Source organism: Pararge aegeria, chromosome 18 (assembly GCF_905163445.1).
Source record: "Pararge aegeria chromosome 18, ilParAegt1.1, whole genome shotgun sequence".
Lineage (NCBI taxonomy): Eukaryota > Metazoa > Arthropoda > Insecta > Lepidoptera > Nymphalidae > Pararge > Pararge aegeria.
In genome coordinates this window covers 15,993,862-16,014,297 of record NC_053197.1, presented here as the reverse complement: position 1 = coordinate 16,014,297, position 20,436 = coordinate 15,993,862, and the positions used below count along the sequence as shown (strand labels likewise).

The 20,436-nt window shown below is 37.0% G+C and overlaps 1 protein-coding gene across 4 annotated transcripts in view; it reads left to right on the top strand.

Annotated features, from left to right (window-relative positions):
- The window catches only part of LOC120631390 (1-phosphatidylinositol 4,5-bisphosphate phosphodiesterase), a 99,916-nt gene that overhangs the window by 30,340 nt on the left and 49,140 nt on the right, over positions 1–20,436 (top strand). For all 4 annotated transcript variants that reach the window (XM_039900932.1, XM_039900930.1, XM_039900933.1 and 1 more), the window contains exons 2-3: positions 13,500–13,628; positions 20,095–20,208. In XM_039900932.1, coding sequence (XP_039756866.1) covers positions 13,572–13,628; positions 20,095–20,208 — 171 coding nt within the window. In that variant the 5' untranslated portion in view covers positions 13,500–13,571. The remainder of the gene's footprint in view (positions 1–13,499; positions 13,629–20,094; positions 20,209–20,436) is intronic.

Genomic DNA, 20,436 nt, shown 5'->3' with positions numbered 1-20,436 from the left:
TAACATAATTGTTAATTGTTAACAATTATTCATTGTTAAGTCAACATCTCCTGAGGATGCTCCGGTTTCGGAGCGAAACGTGCGAAGAAATTATAAATTACATCATACAGATTCTCCTGCTGTTAAGCTTATATTACGCATTTCCGCAAAGTAACGTCTGCTTCTATCCAATATTAAGGATAGGCATTGTAAGAGTTATAAAGGCTTTTTATAACGCCCTTATGTATTTGGAACTCGTACTTAACATTTGTTTCATTTTGTGCATGTCATCTGCATACCCTGTGCATACCCTCTCTGTTACCACTATACCAGCGAGCCAGTAGCAAACTTTATTAATAAAAAAACTACTAGTCGGTAAAATCCGCGTATTGTGTTGCTAATCGGCAGCGTCTTGTTTACTCTGTCGGTAAACAGCGCTGCTGAAGGCCGCCCAAATCGACCAATAGGCAATACCATGCTATTTATAATTGAGAGTAACGCCATTATTGTTCAGTACACTGTTACAGGCATGTGCAAGTATGGCCATCAAACTTAAATAAAGAATCTTTTCAAAGCTACTTTATCATCTGTGTTAGCAAATCTGCCTTTTTTACCTATAATGCAATGTACATAACATTTGGTTAGAGATAAAAAAGTACCTCCGTTCCGACCGGTCAAAATTATGCATAATCTGTGGTCGGTATAAGTTGGAGTAGAAATTCAAATAGACAGGAACCCAGATCGAAAAGGAAGGTCATATAAAATGGCCGCAAAAAAAGAGGTTTAGAGGAGTACAGACAGAAGTCTTTGTAGTTAATTAACATCGTGCTATAAGTTCAGATAGATTGATATATAATGTGCCATGTGGTAATTAGAGATATTAAAACGGTTAAATGAGTATTGGGTTTCTTTTATCTGAGCCCTAGTACAAAATTTGCACGTTCGCATCTTTTGCATATCAGTCGTCAAAATAAAATGGAGCTAATTGAATTAGTTTAATGCCCGTTTTCACGAACGACGGACAAGACAATGCCTACGTAAGTAACACCTAATCAAAGATTCCTAAGCATACTTTTCACCAATCTATTTTCACTAGGCATTAAGGTTATTATAAAAAACCCTTGTATATATTGTCAGTAAACTGACACTAGACGGATAAAAAAAAATCGTCCCTAAACGTTACGCACCTATGATGCACTGCCGAATCGGTATCGTAACTTTAGATGGCGTCTTACGTCGTTAATCATTATCTGAGAGTTAGTGAAACGTATTTTCTCTACCAAATCAATCATTCATTAGCGTTGTTTTTTATCCGATTAAAAATCATCATGAGGCATCCGATTTAAAATTTAGGAAGTCTTTAGGCTTAGTAAAAACGAGCATTAGAGTTGCAAATCCTGTACTTCTATTGGATGGAAGCAAGCGATATTTTGCGAAATTCCATGGTATGCAATGAACATTAAGCTTAATTTTCTATACTCCGCGAAAAGCAGGAAAATCATCTGAATTTTCTTTTTTATTACTCATACGGGATAAGTAGTATCTTAGTACTCGCTGTTGCGGTTGAAAAAGAGCTGTTTGCTCATTTTAAAATGACGCGTGAGTTTTTTCGTAAATGAAACTGTTTTTGAGCAAATTGTACTTAGCACACGCAAACTATCCTTGTCGCACGCAAAATGACGTTGACAACATGGCACGGGTTGCAGATACTATTTGACGTTTTCAAATTGTTCAAATGTTACAATTTATTTGAACGAAAGTAAAAATAATTAATTAATATTGAGCTGTTTAATTCTACGCATTGATTGTTCCAAATAAATTTATTATATTTTGTTAATTAATATTAATTAATTTGTATTTATTATTTGAAGTATATTTGTTTCTTTTTTTTAAACTTTTCTTCCGTTTGTTGGGACTTGGGATTTCGTGCCCACATATTTCAACGCATTTGTAATAAAAAACAACCGGTGCGATGTTGTCAACGTCATTTTGCACAACTTATCGGCTTGTTGCACAATATACTATTACACACGCTCTGTCAATAGTCCGAGTTAAAGCGTTTTAGGCAAATAGAGCTTAAAGAAATGGAAATTAGATTCATTTTACTCCGATGTTTATGTATTTCCGTACACAACTCCGAAAAGTTAAAGGTGTGTGCCGGAGATCAAACTCGTTCCCCCCGAAAGGCAAGCCAAACCTTGCTCACTAGGCTATCACCGCTCCGCATATATCCTTTCGTTCATGGAATAAACCGCGCCAAACCAGCAAATGTGTTGTACCGACAAAAAATGCGAAAGTAGGTCAAGACTTCAAAGTAAGTCGTTCCGCATGCAGCTTAACAATTTCGTCTGAGTTTCATTGCCCAATTACAGCAGGGTAACGAGCAGAAAGGTCATTTTTAACTGAGTATCCCGAACTTAACCCCAGCTGGTATTGCTGCGACCCAGATTGCAAAGCTTAAAATGGTCATTTTGTCAAGATAATTGACACCTTCTTCAAGGCTACAAAATACTTCTACTACTTCAAAAATTCAAAAAATCCTTAATACTTATTCGATGTACCTTACTTACCGATCAAATTATTTTATGTACCTACCTAATCAAGTATCCGTAGAGTAAGTTGTAGAGACTTCATAGAATTTTGTGACGAACTTCCTGACGCAACAGTGAGTGCTGTTTTTTGCGCTTGAGCGCGATCACACCCGAAAATAAGTGATGAAGAGGCCGAAGATGGAGCGCGCGATCGACTTTAGAAGAGGCCTATTCACTCTTGATTTGAAAGAACCCATGGTTATGGGTATCGGGGGAATTAGGGGTTGGCAGCGGCAAATTGGGAATTTATAATTTCTGAATTATCTCTGGTCTGGTCTGTTGGGAGGCTTTGGTCGTGGCTAGTTACCACCCTACAAAGACGTGCCGCTAAGCGATAAGAAGATGTCGCGTAAAAACCGATTAGAAGTATGGGTTTAATATAACTGCTATACTCCTGACAGGATAGCCCGTTACCATCTTAGATTGCATCATCACTTACCAGTAGAGTTAGCAGTCAAGGGCTAATTTGTACTTAATTGAATAAAAACAAAAAAGAATCATTTATTCATTCTCTCCCTAATAATGTCTGTCAATGTCACTACTGGACAGGTGTTGTCAGTGATCACTTACGGATCTTAAACCTGGTCGCTTACTATGGGCCTCAAAAGAAGGCTTAAAGTTACTCAGCTGTGTAGGAGTATCTTTACGTTATCAAATCAGAAGTTAAGAGATCCGTAGAATAACTAGACTTATCGACAAAGCTCAGCGAGTCGCAAAGCTGAAGTGCCAATTTTTATTTTATTATTAACTAGCTGTTGCCCGCGACTTCGTTTGCGTTTGACTTTGTTTTTTGATGTGGCATTAAATTTATTTGTAGATCTAAAAAATATAAAAGTATTCAGTATCGCTAAGTCTTAAATGGGGGGTTTGCTGCTGTCCGCTGAGGAGTTCTGTCCTCTATCTCCAACCACAGTTTTGGCAAAATGTAACACATATTACAACCTCTATAGGACACAAATAATTATTTAAATCGGTTATAATTTGTCGGAGTAAAATCGTCAAACACTGATCCCCTCTCCCAAAGGAACCGAGCTTAATGTCGGAATAAAAAGTATCCTATATTACTTCTAACACTTCCAAGTATATGTGTACAAAGTTTCATGAGGATCGGTTAAGAAGTTTTTGCGTGAAAGCGTAACAAACAAACTTACATTGACATTTATAATATTAGTAGGGATTATTATACATTTCTCTCTTTATTTTTAATTATATAATACTTTTAAATTACATTCTTTTATAGCGTATCCATAGTTACTAAGCGTTGCCCTGTAAGTGCCTACCGTCCAAACGTCACGTCAGGCTTCATGGAAGATCAGCTGAGTGAAAACCATTTTGGGGTACCTATAGGTACTGTGTGATTGTTGCGTAAACTATGAGCTTTATTTTAATTATCCAAATAAAAGTTTTTCTTTATATTACATTTGACATACAATCGAGCAGAGTTTCCCCCTACAATGGCTTTATACAGAATGAATGCTTGAGAGCAATTCATACCCAAGGTTTTTTATCATACATGTAATCCTTAATATTATAAAAGGATTTTTCTATAAGCTAACGTTTTTTATATGCATTGAACTTATTGAGAGACATCTCAAGGATTTCATCTGGTAATTTGTTATAAAATCCTATCCCCACGTTCTCCAACGTAAGGTAAGCAAGCCGTATTATGGTTGGACATAATGCACAAATAAATTTAATCCCATTAGTAAGTACTACAAAACGTCACAAATCCCATTCCAACAATGATATTACGAAGCCCCCGAGGCTGCTTAATGCGATTGCGCTGCTCGGCGATGCTCAAAGCAAGGCCTTCATTCCATTTGTTGGTGATTCTTTTAAGAAAATATGTTTTCATTTACTTCCAGCTAAACGGTAAATAACTGCTTCGTTGGTTAATATGTTGTTCTGCGAATCGCGAGCTCGAATCCCGGGTCGTGAAACAAATTGTGAGTTGTTTTCTGTTGAAGAATATTCAGTACCAGCTCGAAGTTAGGAAATTGGCGGTGTCAACCTCCGTGCCAAAGAAGTATAACTTCAAAAATACAGTTTTGGCTTCAGTATCGGGCCCTCTAGGTTTTCTAAAAAACATTCATAAAAAAGCCGCGGACGATCCGACCCCCCTAGACCAGTAGCTGGATACGCCCATACTTTGATGCATGTTTTTTTTCTTTGTAAAGGTTTACCGTCTCACGTCGTCTGTACTGTTATATATTCTGTGGCTGAATGTGCTCACAGAAGCACTAATATAACGATTGTCTGGAGCAAAATTAGTAACAAAAGTTCCCGAGGCTAAGAAACAAGAGCAGTAGACCAATATTTCAATGTTATGTATCGATTTTTTAATTTACACGTGCCTCGGAATAGCAAGCACATAATATCATGAGTCGAGAAAATGTTGAATCATGAATTTTTATGAATTATATTCAATGAAATCGCGGAGAGTAAATTGCGAATCTCGAGAACATATGCAGTGACAACGTTAAAAGCCTAGACTAGTAAATACTAATGCATCGCAATCTCATGAGGACATCGCAAGCTCGACCAGCCTTTGTGAATGCCTCCGCATAAGTATGAGTCACACAAAACGTGAAAACAATTTTTTGAGTTTTAGGTGGTCTTCTTTTGGATTAATACGCCCGTTTTCAATAGACCTAGGAAAAGCTTAAATCAGATGCGTAATGATTTAGGCGATATTAAGAAAAAATACGTTTCACCAACTCTTAGGAGTTAACAAATATTGGTGAACTGTTGATGTATGCTTAGGAATCTGCTGACATTAGGCGTTACTTATTTACCTTGACCGTCGTTAGCAAAAAGGGCATTAGTCGAATGTGCGTAATTGCCTTGGTTTTGTCGCAATAATATAAATGCGAAAATGTATACATTTTTTTTTATATAGAAAAATGTGTACAGCAGGAATTTCCTTATGGACTAGACACTGTGATACTATTGATTTGTGCACAAAGAGTGCTTAGACTTTGTATGGATGAATGTATTTCTCTTTCACGCAAAAACTACTGTACGTATTTTTATAAAACTACAGTTATATAGATAGGTTAAACAACAGAACAACACATTATTTTAAGAGACACGGAGTTGATGAAAATAATGTATCGTGGGACTGTTACTCTTAAATAGTTCTTAAAAAGTCCACGACAGTATAATAATATCTTTCTTTTATGTAGAAGCCATTAAAACTTATACTTGTGATAAATGACTTTGCATTTGAATTTATTTCATCGAAAAACTAAGACTTCGTTAAAAGGTAAAGCTAGGAGGGCTCCAAACGCGCCCTGTTCCAAGAAGAGCCAGTTTACGAGTTTTAGTCTTAAAAATAAAATATAGTCAAATGGTAATATCTGCTTTAAAACCTTCGTATTCTTGTTAAAGTCGTTTATTATAGGTTGAGCTAATAAATAAGCCCCGCATCAAGAGAACTTCAAAAAGCTTTTTAGAAGGACAGAATATTTATCTTTTGTAGTTTTCAGTCTGGCATCTTTTAGCGGAAAGCCTCAACATTGCGGAAATATTTGATGAGCTACTTTTGCATGAAGATTTTAGCATTTTCTGTCAAGAGAGTAACTTTGCAAAAAACAGATTTAAAATGTTGATTGGACTCTTGAGAAGTGCGTGCTGTCATTAACTAACTAATATAACATAAACGATAAAAAATCTTGGGTGTGAATTGGTTTAACGTCATCGCTAATTAATATAGTATCCACGTTATTCGTCAGGGTTTATTACGGTTTTTTTAAAATCCCCTGGAAACCGTTTGCTTTTCTGGGATAAAAAGTAGCCTATGTTACTCTCAGTCCTTTCAACCAACTCTTTGCCAAGAATCAAGTGTATTGGTTGTTTAGTTAGGGCATCTAGGAAGGAGGTAGATAAACAAAAACACTTTGGCATTTATAGTATATTATATGTAGGACTTCGACTTCACTTTCAAGGGCCCGAGTTCGAATCCCAGCACCTCTAACTTTTTTGAATTATGCGCGTTTTAAACAATTAAAATATTACTTGCTTCAACGGTGAAGGAAAACATCGTGAGGAAACCTGCATAAAAATTCAAATTCATTTATTTCAAGTAGGCCTACTTTAAAAGCACTTTTGAAACGTCAAGTATGTATGTTTGCAGTGACTCTACCACCGGTACCATCATACCTGAAGACCCCCCACCATACCTTAGAACCCCTCCTCATTGTGTTAGGACACCCGTGCCATGTAGTGGGCCGGTAATTGGTTGGTGTGGTGATGATGATGATGATACCTAGTTTAAAGATATCACCGATGATGAGATAATCTGGGTTTATGTGAGTGGAGCAGCAGGCAAAGCTAATTGTCATTATTGCCATCAATTTGTTCAAACTTTGTGAAAGGTCATAGATATGGATCCGTCAAGGCCGAGCCCCGAGCGAGGTCAGGGACCGCGGATAAGGCTGGGCTTAATGATTTGACCTCAGTGTCAAGTGATCTTGTGAGTGTGGAACCAATGTTGTTGCCAATATTTGTGACGAACTTTGGGAAGTGTGACATATATTTCTATCTATAGCTACAGCTATAGTGCCGTCAATTAATGCCGCGGACAAAACTAAATAAACTAATGATAGGTCGCTCGCCTCCTGAAGCTGTAAACAACATTTTAGTCTTCTCTTAAAATTTTTAAATTTAAATTTTAGTCTTCAGTAAAAAATATTTTAAGAAAAATGTTGGGTACTTATATATAGTATTTATGTATATATAGGTATACGTGTATGCAAATATATATGTTTATTTATATGTACAACCTACCTCTCTTCTTGAGCTGTGTTTTACGCCTTTGTTTGCCTGTAAGAGATCGCTATGTAGCGATAAGGCCGCCAAATTGTATACTTTTCGTTAAATTTGTATTTACAATTTTTCTATATGTTTAATTGGTGTACAATAAAAGTGTAGGTATTCATTCATTCATTCATTTATTACTCAAATAACCAAAGCTAACTAAGGCTAAAACGCACTTGTTTGTCCACACTTTAGTCTCTCTTTCCATAACTGTATAATAAAAATAATATATAGTTATGTCCAATATATATATCAATGTATACATCAGCGTGGCAGGAGATATGTTCTCCACGAGGAACGGACAAAATGTGTCACTTCTCCCACTGTAATTATATCCACTCTCCGAGCAAAGGCGCACCGGGTGGAAATAATATCCAAACAATAAACGGGGGTAAACTTTTTCGTTTTACTGTTGCCGAGCTTTGTCTGGTGGACAACTAAATTTTATCCCTTGATAGCGGATATATATTTTTTATCTCCTGCCTTTGCTATGCAGGCTCCTTATGGACACCAATTTTGCCTGCCTGCTGTACATAGGTGTTTTGTTTATTTATTGCTTTCATGTATACATACATTGCACACAATACTGCAAGTAGGCATATGAATATGAACATTTATTAGGGTTTCCAAACGATAAAGTTTTGTGATAAGGAGTATCATATAAGTTATATCAAGCATAATACATAATTTGCAAGATATAATGATTGATATAAGTATATATATATTTTTATTTGGTCACATTTTTATTTGTGTATATTATACTACTTCTTCTTGTGTACAACCTAACCTGGGTTGGGTTGCCTGGCATAGATCGCTTTATAGCGATAAGGCCGCACATTGTACCTGTATGTTATATATAGTGTTTTTTTTTTGTTTATAATCTTTGATGTCTCTCAATAAGTTCAAAGTTTATATAAAACGTAAGCCTACAGAAAAATCTTATTATAATGTTAAGGATTACTTAAACGATAAAACAGTTAGGGTGTGAATTGCTCTAACTTCATAGCTTTTATGAAGAACTTCATAGATTTAATTTACTCGGCTAAATTTGGCTCTTCTTAGACCAGGGCGCGTTTGAAACCCTCGTAGCTTTAGGTTTAAGTTGGCGAATTAAGTTATCACCATCCACTTACAATTATGTAAACATATATGTTACGCTTCATAAGTGCCTATGATAGAAATTTTGTATTTGAATTTGAATTTACATACTGTTAGGTGTACAATAAAGTGTATTTTCATTTCATTTCATTATCGAGATGCTCCTGGTTACCCGTTTTATGTCATCTGTCCACCTTTTAGCGTCTTTGCTTTCTAGCTCAGAGGCGCTACTCTCGTATCTTTGGTCACTAACGTCCATCCATAAAATATTTGGGTCAATAATATTCGTATACCGTTAAGCCAATACCATTTAGACAACAAATTAGATCGCAATGGGGCAATAAAAAGACAATCATACAAATGGAAGGCAATATCCCCTGTTCTCGCGCCCAATCAATCGGACAGACAACATAAAACTAAATAAATCCCGCCATTACTCATCGGCCATCTTAATTTCGTATATTTTAAGCTTTTATTGCAAGCCGCTTTGCTAATGGGAATAAATTGCCTTTTGCACATTTTAGGGAGAACTGTCTGAAGCTCTTCATTAAAAACCTTCCCCCCGTAACTTATCTTAAATACTGGAAGCAGTCGCTACTTTGCGGAATTCCAAGATATACAATGAAAAGTAAGCTTATAAACATGCAGCATACAGAAAAAAAACAATGGGCTTTAACTGTGACTGTCGTATGCTTATTGGGAGTGCATTCCACAGTTCGGTAGCTTGAATCTGGATGGTGTACTCATTGACGTAATTTCTTATTCCGTCAGTGGGTGTAATTTATGATTTCTTCAATCTTTATACTTCACATCAAGAATTGTTCATTGTAAAGTCAACGCCTCCTGAGGATGTTCTGGTTTCGGAGCGCAACTAGCGTAGAGAGTACAGTGCCTATAGTGGCGTGCATAGAGGGATGCGCAGGGTATGCAGATGATATAAAATGAAGAAAATCTCCGGTTAGAGTAAAAAAAAATTTAAGGATAGGCATTGTAAGAGTTATAGAAAGCCTATACTTGAGTATTTATAACTCGTACTGGCGATTTTCTTCATCTGCATACCCTCTATGCACGCCACTGAGTGCCTAAGATATTATGTATAGTGTGGAGCATAAAAATAGAAGAATTATAAATTAGACTATACAGACTTCTCTTGCTTTTCGCGGAGTAAATCCATATCAACCTCCCTGGCGCAGTGGTCTTATATTATGTTCCCAGGTTTGACCCTCGGCAGAGGGAGATAGTATAAGAATATATAATTTCTGAATTTTCTCTGATCTGGTCTGGTGGCTTCGGTTATGGCTAATAGCCATTATGGCTAATACCGACAAAGACGTGACGTCCGGCTGAAGTCACGTGTATTTTCGTCGGAGTATTTATGTATTTATTTGTTTTGATTCAAGTTCTTCTCCAACTTGTTTAAACTTTTTTAAGAACACTGAGGTAACCTCTGGGTGGGTTAACATTAGAACTTAGCTTGTATGTAATTGTTTTGATAATTTTTTTGTCGACGGCCGATTGGAGCAGTGGGACCCTGCTTTCGGAGTCCAAGGCCGTGGGTTCGACTCCCACAACTGGACAATGTTTTTCTGTGTCTGGGTGTTAATATTTATACTATAAGTATTTATGTATATTATTCATAATAATATTCATCAGTCATCTTAGTACACATAACACAGGATACGCTTAATTCGGGGCTAGATTGAGATGAGTACTGTCGTAGTATAAATATTATATTGTAACCTGTTGGTGCTAAATAAAAAAGAATTCTGTGATAACATAATAGCCAAAACAGAAGAAGTGGTCGCTTACTATGGGCCTCATAAGAAGGCTCAGAATCACTCAGCGGGCGATGGAAAGAGCATTGTTGGGAGTATCTCTACGTGATGAGATCCGGAAATGAGGAGATCCGTAGAAGGGGGTTCCAAGGTGTTGGAATGACGACCCCGCACAGGTAAACGCAGAGTTGGTCGGCCCCCAACGAGGTGGACAGACGACATCAAACGAGTCGCTGGGAGTCGCTGGAAACAAGCGGCCCAGGACCGTGTATTGTGGAACTCCCTACAAAAGACCTATGTCCAGCAGTGGACTTCAATCGGTTGAAGTGATGATGATGATGATGACATAATAGCTTATACTTTACTCACTACTATAACTACTATTTAAATTGTAACTTTTGTTAGACGTACGTATTACCCAATAAAACCTAGATATATATCTAAGACCTGACCTGATCAAATGCCCCTTCTTGGTTGGCGCGGTTATTTTAGTTCAAAGTCACAAGATATTTCGGAAGTAGGGTTGCCACCATATTTTAGAGCCAATGATCAATTTGTGCCTCGGATATCTGCACCAGTTATTTTAATAGCTAGCTGTTCTCCGCGACTTTGTCGGCATATCAATCCCTTTTTAAAGGGGAATAATTCTGTTACACATGATGTATTATTTTCATAAAAATATTAATCAGCTATCTTAGTACCCTTAACACAAGCTACGCTTACTTTGGGGCTAGATGGCGATTTGTGTATTGTCGTAGTATATTTATTATTATCTGGTTAATATTAATATGTTCATTTTAAAATAAAAATGGCAACCCTATTCATATAGTAAAGGAACGCAACATCAGCATGGCAGCAGCCCAGTGAAAACACATTTCATAAAACATCATCCGTTGCGGTGCGCGAAGGAGCTTTGAGATAGCGTATTTTATTTCGTATGAGTTTGGAATGGTTAAGGTGCGCTTTCGAGAGTACGCTATTAAAGAAGAATAGGATACAAAAACTGCCGTCCAACGAAAGAAGGGTGCATGTAGTGAATTTTGCAATATTACTATTCGCATCATCATTTTTAACCCACTGGGCGACCTGGATTCAGTCCCCAGTAGGGAATTTGGTAATTTATAATTTCGGAATTGTCTCTGGTTTGCTGGTAGGCTTCGACCATCTCCACCCAGTAGGATCGTGGTGGTGAAAGTGACGATTTAGTCTTAGATGGTGGCCGGCTGGTCTGTCATGGTAGTCATCAGTAGATAAAAGACGTGATGTCGCGTGGAAGCCGATTAGTAGTATGGGTTTAATAGAACTACCATGACAGAGCAGATGACTACCATCTAAGACTAAATCGTCAATTTCACCACCACGTGAGATTGCGGCCAAGTTTGCGACGTATATTGCAATAAAAAAAGAAAAAATAGTAATAAGGCAGTCGATTTTTCCTGAGTTGCTGGGTAAATCTCAACATAAATGACGCAAGAATGACACGATATTATCTAGACATAAAAAGATCTATGCTTCTCGCCTTCTTAATTTTGTTTATTATTATTAACATTTGAACATTTGACATTGACTTATTTTATATAAACCTGTTATTAGCTTTAAGTTAACTCATTAAACTGCGATGTATTTACCATTATCGGTTTTTTATATACAGAAAATTATATACTCGTATTTAAAGTGATGTCGAGTTTAGCGACGATCGCATGTCTTAGTCAGGCGTGTTGCACACATACTTTAAGTCATCTGCTAAAAGAATGTAGGGCGAAATAACAAAGCCGTAACCGAAATATTAAAAACACTGTCTCAAACGTGAATATTCCTACATCTCTTTTTCGCTTTTAATCAAAAAAGCATTACGAAACTTAAGTATTTCATATTTGTTTCCCTCGGTTGGTTTTACTGAGGGCCAAGTATGAGAATTTCTAGCCTATCAAAAGCCTACAACAATCCACTGTTACGGAACAACAAACAATACTTATAACTTAATAATGTAATGTTACTGTTGTGGGTACTAAGATGACTGATGAATATTTTAATTAATAATATACATAAATACAGATAAACACCCAGACGTTGAAACACATTTATGTACATCACATAAACATTTTCCAGTTGTGGGAATGGAACCTACGGCCTTTGACTTAGAAAGCAGAGTTGCTGCCAACTGCGCCAATGGGCCGTCCAAAATGTTAGTAGCAGCACAGGACCCTGCTGACTGTTCTCTGTTATATTATATTCTCTGTTATAAGAGGGGGGGTGGTGACAACTGTTTTCTGATCTGCCACCATGACCATCATGACACCACGCTCATAGTTATAGTGGTAGTTTATTTAGTTGTAATTCTTGTACTTCAAAAATTCAATATTCATTAGTTTCAAGTAGGCTTGCACTGTGGACACTTTTGTAACGTCAAGTCTGCCTGTTAGTAGCGACTCTACCATCGGTTCGGAAGGCAGATTCTACCGAGAAGAAGTTGGCCAGAAACTCAGTTGCTCTTTGACGGCCGATTGGCGCAGTGGGCAGCGACCCTGCTTTCTGGGTCCAATGCCGTGGGTTCGACTCCCACAACTGGAAAATGTTTGTGTGATGAACATGAATGTTTTTCAGTGTCTGGGTGTTTATATGTATATTATAAGTATTGATGTATATTATTCATAAAAAGTATTCATCAGTCATCTTAGTACCTATAACTCAAGCTACCTTTACTTCGGGGCTAGATGGCGATGTGTGTATTGTCATGGTATATTGATTTTCTACACTGTGAGAGAACTTGGAACTTGGAACTCCCTACAAAAGACCTATGTCCAGCAGTGGACGTCTATCGGTTGATGTGATGATGAGGATGATGATGACACTGTGAGAGATGAATAAATAATTGACTTAATTTAACTGTTATTTAGATTGCAATTGTACACTATGGTTTCATAATGTGATTTAGTATTTTTTCTTTAAACAGTTTTGCATGCCTATTCTTAATGCGAAACAATGTCTATACCTTCTACTCAAACTTTGAAAGACCTTATTTAAAATGTCTCTGCAAATGCTTCCAAGCAACATTGATATTAAGAAATTCATTAAATGTATAGTAACCTTAACCAATGGTTGTCTGGAGGAGGTCGCTTCAAGCGATAAGGCCGCCTTTGCGCATATATTTTGTACTATCGTTTGTTTTGTTAACCTAGCTTTTATATATTCTATTCTATTCTCACCTCCTTAACCTCATGTTATTATTTGTTCCCAGGAGATGGTGCGTTGCTAAACAAGGGGTGCCTTGTGAAGTTCAGGCGAGTGGTACTGAAGGAGGCCCTGCACGATGACTAAGAAGTTTGAGTTTAACTGGCAGATACCTGTCCCGGAACCACTTCTGCAGGTGAGGAACTGTTTAACCCGAAGCAAGGTCCTATGGTAGGAGACACTGGGCGGACGTACTCGTGCATGTCAATGGCCCACTATGGTTGAGGAAGGCAAAGTAAAGGAATACATGGAGAGAGCTGGGGGAGGCCTACGCCAAAGAGGCGACTTCTACCGTAACCGTACCTAACGGAAAAACTTAAATAACAGATACCTAACTACAACTGTATACATATTATTTCTCAGTAATTTAAATTTGTTAGTGTAGATGCTATAAGTTAGTGCATTATTTTAAGGATTGTTTGTTTGTTTGCTTTAAGGCTTTATTGCACACACACATTTTATATAAATTAAACCCAAATACAGAAGAAACTTAAAATAATAAAAAGAACATAGAGCGTGCAAAGGCGGTCTTATCACTAAAGCGATCTATCTAAATATTGTATTTGGGTTTAATGATTAGAAATAAGCTGTGAATTAAAATAAAGGAATAAATAAATATATTAAAAAAGTTATATAATGACAATATGTAATACCAACATTAATATTAATCTGAACAAAAAAATGATAATTATGGCAGTAGCAGTGGCATGCACTTCATACAGGCACAAAAGCATTGCATACCCTAAAATTTAAATAAAGCCCGAATAAGAGGAGGTTTTTTTTCCATTTTATGCAACTTTCTGCTGTATGAATACCCTGGTAAGAAACCGAGTGCACGCCACTGGGTAGTAGAATAAATGGCTTTTTTATTTATATATTTTATTAAGGTCCTATGGTTGTCAGTGGCGTGCATAGACGGTGTGCACAGGGTATGCAGATGATATAAAATGAAGAAAATCTCCAGTACGAGTTATAAATAATAAAGGGTAGGCTTTTAATAACTCTTACAATGAAATGAAATATATTCGCTGAATATGAGCTTACATAGAGTCTTATTATAATATAACATTCCTCCATATTCTACTATTAAAAGATTGCGAAATGTAAAATGCACAACAAGAACAATCGTTACACATGTCTGCATAATCTTGTTGAGCAAGCATTGAAAAGTTATTTATTAAATTATGCAGGTAATCCTTAAGTTTTTTATAACTCGGACTGGAGATTTTCTTCATTTTATATCATCGTGCTTAATCAGTGGCGTGCACTTCATACACGCACAAAAGCACTGCCTACCCTAAAATTGATGTATAACTCGTACAAGAGGAGTATTTTTGCGGTTTTATGCATCTTTCCTGCTGGATGCATACCCTCGAAAGAAACCCAGTGCACGCCACTGGAAATGATCCGATCCGTTTTGTATTGAAGTAGAATAATAATGAACACTATAGTATTGAAAGGGAATGATTTATGCCGGAGGTTTTTATATTATATTTATATAATAATTGGTAAATAAAAATATTTTTCATTTAAAAACAAAAATATAGCAACCCAACCATATAACAAAGTCTGTTCGGGCATTTAGAAGTCATGGTGGAATGAAAAATCACATACATAACATAACATTACACTCCGCGTAACTCAACATAAAACTATCTACGCACATAGCATTTCGCTCTAGTGTACAGTTTGCTGTGTTCAATAAAAATGTATTCATAAATTCATACATTCTCACCTTTTCTGGGCAGCTAAGCTAAAACTCTGATTCTGACAGAGCCTGTGTGAGGAAACGATAATAAAGCTCAGCCTCTAGTCCCGAATACGTGGACGAAAATAATATACCTATTAACCTATAAATAATAAATATAAATAAAAAAATATACTACGACAATACACACATCGCCAACTTGCCACAAAGTAAGCGTAGCTTGTGTTATGGGTACTAAGATAACTGATGAATACTTTTATGAATAAAATACATAAATACTTTAAATATACATATAAACACACAGACACTGAAAAACATTCATGCTCATAACACAGACATTTTCCAGTAGTGAGAATCGAACCCACGGCCTTGGGCTCAGAAAGCAGGATCGCTGCAAACTGCGCCAATCGGCCGTCAAACTATAAAGTTTCATTACATCAAATATCGCTCACATCAAATTCAACTCGGGCCATGGGAAACATCAATGGAAAACTATTTATAACCGGAATCTACATTCCCTAACTTCTGTTTTATTTTAATTAAAAAAAAAATGCATCTAACGTTCACATCTAAGGTTGCCCAACATCATGAAATACTAATAAAATATTATGGGTGAAAGCATCGCGAGGAAACCTGCATATTTGAGGGTTCTCCATAATGCTCTCAAAGTCAAAGTCAAAGTCAAATATTTCTTTATTCAAATAAGCACATAGATGACACTTTTGATGCGTACATTACATGTAAAGTGTGACAGGAGTGAGTTGATGGCGATAAATAAATTCGACTTAAAACTAAAACTACGAGGGTTCCAAACGCGCCCTGGTCTAAGGAGAGGCCCACAACAAACTTAGCCGGTTGTTATTTTTTTTTGTTATTACCATCTCACATTGTCGTTTAAAAAAGTGTGAAGCCTACCAATCTCCACTTGGCCAGTGTGGTGGACTACGGCCTTAACCCCTCTGACACTCGTACCTACCCTGGTATGAGTAGATAAAGATGCATAATATTTATTCACAGCAGTTATTTGGAAGAAACTTATTTAATTAAATCAACAATTTCCTAATCAATGTAGAATATTATAATTGCAAAAGTGTGTCTGTGTGTTTGTTGCATATTTTCGATAAAACCATTAAACTGAAATTTACGATATTTGATACAGTGATAGAGAATCCTGGATATTAACATAAGCAATTTTTTAGCCAAGGAAAGTAAACGGTTCGTGGAGATGAAGTCGGGGTTAATAGACAGTTGCATACGACGTGTAACGGAATGACGAAATACTTTTGAAGGAATACTGTTGAAGGGTGCAGAAGTATATTTTATAAGGAATCACTCTGTAAAAATATTAAATCAAAAGAAGCGTATTTGTTTTTCCATACAAACTAATTAAAAACATTCTAAGTATTTACTTATGACAACCCTATTGAAGATAAAAGACCGACACGCCCATAGGCTACTACCTACGCTACGCTTACGAGTCGCTTGATTTTAATTTTACATGTGATGTTGGGCAGTATCTGTTTTCTTTCAGAAAAACTATGGAAATGGTTTATTCAAAAACTATTAGCTTCTCAATTTCACTGAAAACTCTCAGAGACTGTAAATAATGTACCTCTAAAGCCTCTGAAGTATTATTTCGGTTTTCATTTACACGTTGTACATTAATGATTCGTGAACCATCTTACAGGATCGACCTTTTTGAATAGTTTTATTTTATTGTCTACGAGGCTGGGTTGTAATAGTTAGTCGGTAAATTAACGATTAATAAATAAACTTTCCTGACCTACCTTTTTATATTATACTAATACAGTAGTATTTGTATATACTAGTATTTGTTGCCTTCTTGAGAGTGTTGTGTGAGTAAGTTGGATAAACGCCGATGGTTGTACACATTAACGATTCATGAACAAACGGCACGCACTACTTTTTTTAGAGCTATGAGCGTTTTAAATTTAAGCAATTTTTATAGTAACATTGTGACGAAACCTGCATACCTGACAGTTCTCCGTAATGTTCTCAACGCGTGTGAAGTCTGGCCACATGGCTAGCGTGCTAGACTACGGCCTGAAACCTCCTCACTCCGAGGGGAGACCCGTGCCCTGGAGTGGGTTGATGATAATGTTGAATAACAAACTTGTACGACCTACCTTTTTAGATAAAATAATGTTTTTTGAGTTAACCTGCGTGAGGTTGTTTTCCTTATTATTATTTCTCCTCTTATCATATTATTCTTATAAACGATATGATGAATGCATCTGGCGAACAATCTCGATCACGTTTCCGAACGTAACGCAACGAGGCCTTTGATCTGAACGAGGGATAAACTGAATGGGGCAATTTACGAGAAACCTTAAACAGTTAGTTGCCTATTAAACACACAAACGTTATGTCATTCCTTTCCACAGACTGTGTGTATAATCTACGTACTTAACTTTACTAACTATATCTACTAATATCGTTGCCCGCGACTTCGTCCGCGTATGTTTTTTTTTGAAGCCCCTTGCGTACTTTTTTGAGGTAATAATAAGTTCTTTGATATAGTTATGTTTAATTTTATAAGCAAAATTTTGCGACGTAAGTCGACATTATTGCAATTTTCTTAAGAAACTCCAATTATTTTGAAAATAAATTATAGCCTATGTTACTTCGTGATAGTATAGCATTCTTTTAGTGAAAAAGTGCCTCATCTGGTGACAGCCTGGCTGTTCAGTGCGATAATGCAGCCAGCAATCTTGGCACCATTCCACGTGGGCATGGATGGATGGCCTTTACAGTAATCAGTTTAGTTTAACAATTAACAATTATTCATTGTAAAGTCTACCAATCGTGAGGATGCTCCGGTGTCGGAGCGAAACGTGCGTAGAGGGTACATTGCTGAAGATCTGTTTGGTATGGAGGATAAAGATTGAAAGATTAAAAGAATTTATAAATAACACCATACAGTTTCTCCTGCTGCTCGCAGAGTATGGCATAGTAAGCTTTATTTTTATAATATATACACGAAGAGTTCTCTCCGGAGAGAGTACAATATGCCTGTTTGCCAAGTCGCCAACCACTGTAGTTCCCTAGACAAGCGTGTCCAACCAAAAACACACGGAAAATTCTTCAGATTTATAATATTAATATACTCGTAGATCAGTTTCCTAATACGTGACAACCCTACAGTAGAGTGCCATGTTAAAGTAAACACACATGATGCTTTGATCCATTTGATGGAACTAGCAGTTTTACAAGCTTTTATTTAACTGTGTTAGGTAGGTACATACAGTTTGCTTAGTTTAATTCTTATACTATTGAATTTATTTCGGTACTAACGGGCTGTAATAAAACATTTATATCTATCGATACGTGCTGTTATTGTTGTACGATAGACCCGGGCGCCTATCCTAAAAGTCATCATCGCTTGAAAACAGTATTATTTTAATATCGTCGGCGCTCTTGTTTCTGAAGTATAGTTAATCTTTAATTTTAGGACGTTAACGTTCTTAGTAGTAGTAGCATAACAGCATTGATGCATTTCAGTGTAAAGGGCGTGGTTTCCGGTGAAATTACAGACAGTCATCTCAGGTTGATAGACACAGCTCGTCTCTTTGTAGGATGCAGTTTAACGACAAGGCTGTTTGGAAGCAGGCCCCTCGCTCACACTGCTCATAAAATAGACAAATTCTAAAGATTGTTAAACCATTAAATGATGTTGAAAAAGAGCAATCTGCTGAGTTTTTTGCTCTTCTCGGTAGAATCTGCCTTCCGAACCGGTGGTAGAGTCACTACTAACAGACTGACTCGACGTTACAAAAGTGCTTATAAACTAGGTCTACTTACTTGAAATAAATACATTTGGAATTTAAATTTGACTTGTTCCTTGTATGCCCCGTGTTGCTCTGTTTAAAGTCGATTGTTTATAAATATATAATATATATGTTTGTCAATACTGCTATGTTAAGAAAGCCCCATATATTAATTTACCAGCGGACCCGCGCGACTTCGTCCGCGTATGAGTCGAGTTAAAAAAATAGTCGAATGTCTAATATAAATGATTCCGAGATTACAATATAAATGAATCCTAGCATCGATCTGGTTTATCGCCCCCGAAACCCCCTGTCTACTAAATTTCATGAAAATCGTTGGAGCCGATTACGAGATTCCAATTATATATATATATACAAGAATTGCTCGTTTAAAGATACAAGAAAGATAGGATAAGTAACTTGACTGCTGACAGAAAATCTATCAAACCAAACCAAACCGTAACTAACTTACTCGTAGCTATCTAATAATTCTTACCATCAATGTGTACCGTGCAATGTGATCCACAATCCACGGTCTCTCCCTGCAAAAGACCTATGCCCAGCAGTGGACGTCCATTTGTTGTTATGATGATGATGATGATGATGACGGACAAAATAAACTTAGAAAGATGATGATATCGCGTTACACATTGATGGTAAGAATTATTAGATAGCTACGAGTAAGTTAGTTACGGTTTGGTTTGGTTTGATACATTTTCCACAATCCACGGTCCTGGACCGCTTGCCTCCAGCGGCTACCAGCGACTCGTCTGATCTCATCTGTAACCGCTGCCAGAGCCAGGAATATTAGGGCCGCCGGGTACAAGGGGCTGTGGTTGGTCTTTGCTTCCCGCAACAAATTTATAAGCGTGTGATCAATACACACTTGGCCTATAGAGGGCCTCTGGCTTAGGTTCTGTGTTTGTGTGGAGTATACGCCATGGTTGTATAACACCTGCCGAGTCTTTTAAGTAGCCGGCGCTAATCTCTCGGCCGCTTCCAGGGAAAGATCTCCTAACACATAGCTAGTAAGATATCATGAATACTATTTGTTAAATATCCAATTATCGAATGAGGTCAATCTAATTTACCGCCATTGTCTCCAGGGTGCGACCTTCGACCGCTGGACGGAGGAGAAAGACAACACGGAGCTGGAGTTGAACTGTCTGTTCAAGGTCGACGAGTACGGCTTCTTCATCTACTGGAAGAGCGAGGGAAAGGTAAGCGTGGCGCATGTGTAATCCTTATTACAACGAGATAAAGTTCATAACGCGATACTCGACAAGGACCTTTGATCATAATAACCCTATTAGTCCTACTCATACTACAAATGCGAAAGTTTTTGTGGATGGATTTTACTCTTTCATACAAAAACTGCTAACGGATTTAGAAATAACTTTACAGGAATATAGGTTATATTTCTTGGAACAATGTTTCAAGAAAGATTA